The 7,748-nt window shown below is 38.2% G+C and overlaps 1 protein-coding gene and 1 non-coding gene across 4 annotated transcripts in view; both read right to left on the reverse strand.

Annotated features, from left to right (window-relative positions):
- Positions 1-7,748, reverse strand: part of Rc3h2 (ring finger and CCCH-type domains 2) — a 53,896-nt gene that overhangs the window by 22,952 nt on the left and 23,196 nt on the right. For all 3 annotated transcript variants that reach the window (XM_013345876.2, XM_005345936.2, XM_005345937.2), the window contains 4 exons: positions 4,852-5,052; positions 4,141-4,273; positions 3,899-4,017; positions 2,040-2,152 (listed from right to left, as the gene is read on the reverse strand). In XM_013345876.2, coding sequence (XP_013201330.1) covers positions 2,040-2,152; positions 3,899-4,017; positions 4,141-4,273; positions 4,852-5,052 — 566 coding nt within the window. The remainder of the gene's footprint in view (positions 1-2,039; positions 2,153-3,898; positions 4,018-4,140; positions 4,274-4,851; positions 5,053-7,748) is intronic.
- On the reverse strand, positions 4,362-4,472 carry LOC113455986. The gene has a single exon (XR_003376885.1). It is a non-coding gene; the product is annotated as a small nucleolar RNA SNORD90 (small nucleolar RNA).

Genomic DNA, 7,748 nt, shown 5'->3' on the forward strand with positions numbered 1-7,748 from the left:
CCATCTTACACCTGTAAGAATGGCCAAGATCAAAAACACTGATGACAACTTATGCTGGAGAGGTTGTAAGGAAAAGGGAACACTTCTGCATTGCTGGTGGGAATGCAAGCTGGTACAACCGTTTTGGATGTCAGTATGGCGATTTCTCAGAAAATTAGGAGACAACCTTCCTCAAGACCCAATAATACCACTTTTAGGTATATATCCAAAGGATCCCCAATCGTGCCAGAAGAACATGTGGCCAACTATGTTCACAACAGCTTTGTTTGTCATAGCCAGAACCTGGAAAACAACCTAAATATCCCTCAATTGAAGAATGGATAAGAAAAATGTGGTACATTTACACAACGGAGTACTACACAGCAGAAAAAAATAATGACGACTTGAATTTTGCAGGAAAATGGATGGAGCTAGAAAACATTATTTTGAGTGAGGTAACCCAGACACAGAAAGACAATTATCACATGTACTCACTCATAGGTGGTTTTTAAACATAACGCAAAGAAAGCCAGCCTATAAACTACAATCACAGAGAACTTAGACAACAATGAGGACACTAAGAGAGACTTACATAGATCTAATCTACATGGGAAGTAGAAAGTAGGAAAAGACAAGATCTCCTGAGTAAACTGGGAGCATGGGGACCTTGGGGGAGGATTAAAGGGAGAGGGGAGCAGAAAAAAAATGTAGAGCTCAATAAATAGTAATAAAAAATGTATAAAAAAAAGAAATGCAGGAAGATTGCTGACAAAAGAGATTTCCAAACCATGCCCTGCATTAACTAGTTTAATAGGCAGAATCCAATAGAAAAAAAAGACAAGGGGGACATCAAGAGACAATTAGCTCATCGAGTATAAAATGTCTACAAACAAAATATAGATGCATACTAAGAGATGGTAAAATACCAGTTACTTAACAGCCTGGTCTACAAGAGCTAGTTCCAGGACAGGCTCCAAAACCACAGAGAAACCCTGTCTCGAAAAATCACAAAAAAAAATAAACTGAGAAGTATTTTCCATGAAAATTACATTACCTACTCACTTTTGGGTGAGTTTTGATGAAAACTCTTATACTTTGGGGTCCAAAGTAAATAGACAAAGAAGTAGTAACTATTAGGTCTCAAACCCAGGACAAATGGCTAACTGAGGTGGCTATTTAACATATCAAAGCAGACCTAATGGCCAGGCTCTACCAGCAGCCCTCAGTCTCAGCCCCTACCTTATGGTGGCATACCCTTCTCTATGTAATCCAGCCATTTTTGTTATCCAGTGCTTGTGGTCTACTCTTTATGCTCCTGGCCTCTTGGTCTCCTGTCCCCTCCCTGACTGTCCTCAAGTGGCCCAGCTTATTTGCTCTCATCTCTCCCAGATTTCCTTGCCTCTGGCTATTATCTCCTTTTTATCAACAACAGACGTCCTCCACCAAACCTACCTACATTTTTTTTCACTCAGTAACTTACGGAAAAATATTAAAAGTAAAATGTAAAAATGTTTTGTTTTGTTTTGTTTTTTTTTTTTTTTTTTTTTTTTTGGTTTTTTGAGACAGGGTTTTTCTGTGGCTTTGGAGCCTGTCCTGGAACTAACTAGCTCTGTAGACCAGGCTGGTCTCGAACTCACAGAGATCCGACTGCCTCTGCCTCCCAAGTGCTGGGATTAAAGGTGTGCGCCACCATCGCCTGGCAAAATGTAAAAATGTTAAAAGAGTAAAAGTCAGAAAAAAATTCTACATTTTCTGTGAGATTTTACTGATATGTTCAACTGAACCTGAGCAAATAAGATAAGGATATAGTAGTACTTTCATTCTACACAAGTGAAAGAAATAGGGATTCCAGTTATTAAAGTTTTTAATAGGACCTTTTCCCCCTCAAATATGACCTTTTAATGCTAATCTATTCCTAGTTCAATCTTCTCATGGGATAAAAAAATGGCTACTTTGCAATTCACATTTACTTGCATCTCTGAAACATCACAAAAGTAAATATTGCATACAGTACTCCCTCAATGAATGACCCTATATGAAAGACATTTCTCCAGACTTACTTTTCAAGTTCTTCCTGAGAATGGGCAAATGTACAATTTGTTCCTCGTGGACAACCCCCTTGTTGTCGCAAATCTCGGCACATGCTGGTTTTGTACTTGCTGTTGGGCTGGGGCTGTACCAATGATCATTTAGCAGACGGAAGAGAGAAGATAACCAGTTACTATTCACTCTCTGGACTCCAGAACTTAATGATTATACCACCCTTAAGACTTTTTTGCATCAAAGAAGGAACTCTCATGCCAAAACAAGTTCTACCTCATCATTTCCCATTGTGGGAGTGAGTGAAACCCCTGAGGGACCCTTTAGACCTTCTTTCCAAAGGTTAGCTGAAATTGATTCAAATATACATCTATTTATTTCTTAGGTAATGTAATTTTCATGGAAAATACTTCTCAGTTTATTATTACTATTTTTTTTTTTTGTGGTTTTTCGAGACAGGGTTTCTCTGTGGTTTTGGAGCCTGTCCTGGAACTAGCTCTGTAGACCAGGCTGGTCTCGAACTCACAGAGATCCGCCTGCCTCTGCCTCCCGAGTGCTGGGATTAAAGGCGTGCGCCACCACTGCCCGGCTTTGGAACTAACTCTTGTAGACCAGGCTGGTCTCGAACTCACAGAGATCTGCCTGCCTCTGCCTCCCCAGTGCTGGGATTAAAGGCGTGCGCCACCACTGCCTGGTTCCTCTCAGTTTATTATTATCTTCAAATTGTGGCAACAAAATGACATAATTTGAAAATCACTTAAAAATGTCAGACTATGATCTTTATGCATTCAAAATCCTCCCAGAAAAAGGGGATAAAAATCATCACTTCACTAGTGGACTTGTGTGCACAACTCTACTCATAGGCAAACAATGATGGAAGGTAAGAAAATGAATCTTAACTGTTATATTTTACATCAAAAATCTAAAAAATTGTTCTTATTTCTGTGACCTTAAGATAAAGCATTCATCATTCAGTTAACAGAATAGTATAGTATTCTCTAAATAAAATATGGATAAAAGAATATAAAGTTAACAGATTTTGGAGTACTTTTGACACTACTTCTGTCAGATCCGGAGAACACACCCTTTAATATCTAAACCCTTTATATTTCAGCTTGGCAACAGAAATTACCCTCCAGTTAGTTCTTAGGATTAGAAATAAAATCTGATCTCTGTGAGTTCGAGACCAGCCTGGTCTACAAGAGCTAGTTCCAGGACAGGCTCCAAAACCACAGAGAAACCCTGTCTTGAAAAAAAAAAAAAAAAAGAAAAGAAAAGAAATAAAATCTGAAAAACATTGTACATAGAAAGTATCCTAAAACAACTAACAAATGAATTTGAATAAGGGATTATATTTTAACTTCCCTTTCTAAAGTATACTAAAAATACTGGGGAATTTCAAATTCCATGTATATCATAAAACAGAAATTCACTTGAGAAAACAAAGGAGAAAAAAACTTTCTGCTAAAAAAAAAAGAACTGGACAAAATGTCAATGAGCTATATAAATTTGGTCAAAAACATTGCAATTCAGAAAATTCACATCCAAAATGCCCATCTAAACTCATTTTACACTGAAAAGCTAATCAAGTACAATAAAAAACGATTTTTTTTCCCAAAAGTACAAAATAAAAATTTTCAAGAAGGATGGGTATGCCATTCGACGTCTGACTTGTAGCCAAACCTGTCAGGTATGAAGCTCTGGGTTCAATGCCTGTACACTACACAAGCATACACACATGCACATTCCCCTTCTGCACACACAACTCCTAAGAGGAAAAGGTTATATAAGGAGTCTATTAGCTAATCAAATTGTTCATATGTTCAGGATGAAACTGTGTTAGACACAGCAGTGGCTAAAGTGTAATAAATCATCTTACCTGGGGTGTCTCGTGGCCTTTTCTACTATAGTTTTGTATGAAGTCCACAAGACCATGAACCACTGTTTTAACAGCTACCATTGCATTTTCCAGCTGTTCCCAAGTTGGAGAAACAGCATCTAAATTAAGAGCCAAAGGGATGGGGTGGGGGTTGGAGGAGACAACATATCAACAGTCATTCCACTGTACTATTTATATCAGAGTTTCATAAAGTAGAAGCACTGGTACATTTTCCCACATACCTGGATTAGGGTCTATGTTTGCAAGAAGTTCTAAATGAGGTCTCAGTCTATTTAAATTAGCTGGGTCACCTGTTCGTTGCAAAACAATTGTCAATTCTTGGACACTCTTTGCAAATGATTCTGGAGACTGAAGCTAACAAACAGAAAAGAGAATGATTTTTACTCTGAATTTTAGAACATACCTATATTCAAATGCTTTCCAATAGATCACCTTTCTTCATAGGTTTTCAAGTGTCTTCAGTTTTCTTAATAGGACAATCAATGATGAATTAAATTTTCACCTCAGAATCTGCCCTATGAAACTCATCACTAGACACTTAGAAAACATATTTATCAGCTATGCTAGCTCTCTGGGGCCAAAATGTAGATAAAAGTTTTCAACCTTACAACATTACAAAAGCAAAACATATTCAGTAGAAAGTATTTCATATTTTACATTTAAGTTTTCCCAGGTGAGTGATATAAAGTACAGTATTCACATCGTGGTACAATGGCACCAAGCTACAACTCTCAGTAAGCCACAAAAGCATGAGGGTAAAAGCCAATACATTACAAAGCCCAAAGCTGCTAAGTTATCATCTTCACTAGGTTAAATCTGTGAAATGAGTATCTGGGTCAGATGGACATAGTAAGTTGTAAAAAGAGGAGTGTATATGCTACAGTACTCTGAAACAGAAAGGATATAAGATCAGTACCTCTAATTTCACAAACCTTATCAATGATAGATTGCATGTGTGATTTATGAGCCAAGTCCCCATACAGCAGTGAGGACCACTGCTCAGGTGAAATACGGAGTCCTGCTTCCATGGCAATGTGAACAATTTGGGCATCATGTTCTCTGCGCAGTGCCTCATAACTCCGAAATTCCTCTTTTAGCTGCATCAGGGAAGAGTCTTCATCCCTTTTAGTAACCTAAAAATGGAGAAAAAAAAATCAAACTCATTAGAATTGGCCTGCTCTTTCCCCTTACCCAACTCATTTACTTTGTGTTTGAGAGTTGGGGTAAAAGGGAATATATACCATGCACCAAAGCAGAAAACGTCAACAAAAATTCTCTTCAGAACAAAACAGAAACTACATAACCATGTATTCAATTGTTGTCTTTAATAACTTCATCAGCATTTGACAGGGAAGAAAGAATTAGAAAAAGAAAATTATAGTAATGGTGCTATTATAGGCTCCATAGCAACATGAACAAAAGGCAATTAAAATGACAATTAACAGAAGGAAATTGTTCAGAAAAGGTTTTCTCTTGGCTGAAGCCTATGTGATCTACATCATGAAAAATAAGATTTCCTTAGGAAAAGGGAGAAAATAAAATTCTAAAAAAAAAAAAAGGTAAAACAGAAACATGAATGAAGAAAGAGCACAGAGTTAAAATTATTATACATGTCACAGAAGACTCAGACAGCCTTAAATAAGATGGTAAATCAGGCATTAAATCCTGAAAGAAATGAAAAGTCACCAAAATTTTTTACAGATGTGCTATCATCACGTCCATGTCTTTAGAAAACATTTTCCTTGCTCAGAAAGTTGTATTTTGCTGTTTTAGTGAGGAGGAACAGGGCTGAGCACACCGCATCTTTCTAAGATGGTTGGAGTAGAATATTACTAATTAATATTCTAAGGTGGTTGGAGTAGGATATTACTAAGACGGTTGGAGTAGGATATTACTTGGAGCATTATTTACTATGGTTGAGAAATGAGATATTGCCGTTTAAGAAAATAGAGTCCTGTTTCTAAGGTTGAGATTGTCTTTTTACCTAGAACAGTTTTGTGCAGAATGAGAATGAGTGCTTGTTTTTGTTTTTGAATTCTCTTAAACTCTTTCTTTCTGTGTGTGTGTCTGTGTGTACAAGTCAGAGAACAACCTTGGGAGTGAGGTTCTGGGAAAATTTCCTTTTACCTTCTATTCATCTTACTGTACAGGCTCTGGGATTTAAGATTCAAAAAACATAATACCACACCAAATTCTGAGACTCAGTCTAGACAAACCATTTAATCTATTCAAAACTCAACTTTTCCTGCTGGGCATGAGGGTGCAAATACCAGCATTTAAGAAGCTCAAACAGAAGAATCATGAGTACAAGTTTGGCCTGCACTAAATAATAAGACCCTGTCACAACTGCGCAGTGTTGGCACACATCTTAAATCAGCTCTAGGGAGGCAAGTGGATTTCCATGAGTTTGAGAGCAACCTGGTCTACAAAGCAATTTCTAGGACAGTCATGGTAGTTATACACACCTTTAATCCCAGCACTCAGGAGGCAGAGGCAAGGGGATCTCTGTGAGTACAAGGCCAGCCCGGTCTACAAAGCAAGTTCCAGGACAGGCTCCAAAGCTACAAAGAAACCCTGTCTTGAAAAACAAAAACAAACAAACAAACAAACAAAAAACCTTATCACAAACAAACTTTGTTTTCCTCATTGGTAAAAGAAAAAAGCTCCGGAGTACCTCTGTGTTTGAGTGTATCAAGAGGGTCTGCCTCTATACACTAACTTTGCCTCAAAATTCAGAAATCCCCTTGCCCAAACCTCCCAACTGCTAGGATTACAGGTGTGGACCACTATCCCCTGCTTTAATTGTTTTTATTTCTGCTTCTGGCACATCAGACAGCAGTAATACATCCCTCAAAACATGAACACAAGGAAATTAACCGTCACCTCATAATTCATAGGTCATATACTCTTTGGGAATCAAAAATTGTTAAGAGTTTGGGACACACAAAACAAAACTACTCTTCTATTTATATGATTATTCCCCTGCACGTACATATGTACATCATAGGTGTACTTTGTGCCCATGGAGGCCAGAAAAGGGTGTCAAATTCCCACGTGGATGCCAAGAACTAAAGCCAGGTCGTCTTCAAGAGCAGCAAGTATTTCTATCATTGAGCGATTCATCACTCCAGTCCCAATGAATACAATCATAAGCATTTATTAATTAGTGAGGTGTGAGTGTAACTCAAAAGTTGGTATTCTTCAATAACCACATTAAAAGAACTCAGAGAAACAAAAGGGGGAATTATTAACCTAAATAAGGGAGAGAGGGGAACTAAAGTTCTAAGCACCATATAGCGCACACATGCCCATGAACAGCAAGAACACTTGAAAGAAGACTTAGGTAACTAACAGGGCCCGATCCAATTAATATTAATATGCATCAAAATCATTTGTGAAGGGCTGCTGGAGATGTACTTCAGTTGACAGAATGCTTGACTAGCATGTACAAAGCTGTGGTTTGATCCCTAGCACTACATAAAAACTCAGCATTGAAGTGATACACACTCATAATCTTAGCAGTTGTGAGGTAAAAGGAAGAGGAACGGAAGTTTAAAGTCATCCTCAGCTACAAAACAAGTTCAAGGTCAGTTTAGGATACAGGAGAACCTATCTTCACCTGCACACACACACACACCCCAAAGAAAAAGAGGGAAAAAAAAAACAATGAAATCTATGAAGCTCTTGTTGTGCTTTCCTGTCCCTTTAAGGGACAAGCCACGCCCATTCCCCCTCCCCATCCGCTGAGGCAGGCTGATCTTCAGCTTCCAGCCTGAGCTCGCTCTCTTTTCCATCTTCCTCTCGGAGAGGTAGCTTCGCTTCTGCCTCT

Source organism: Microtus ochrogaster, chromosome 4 (assembly GCF_000317375.1).
Source record: "Microtus ochrogaster isolate Prairie Vole_2 chromosome 4, MicOch1.0, whole genome shotgun sequence".
Lineage (NCBI taxonomy): Eukaryota > Metazoa > Chordata > Mammalia > Rodentia > Cricetidae > Microtus > Microtus ochrogaster.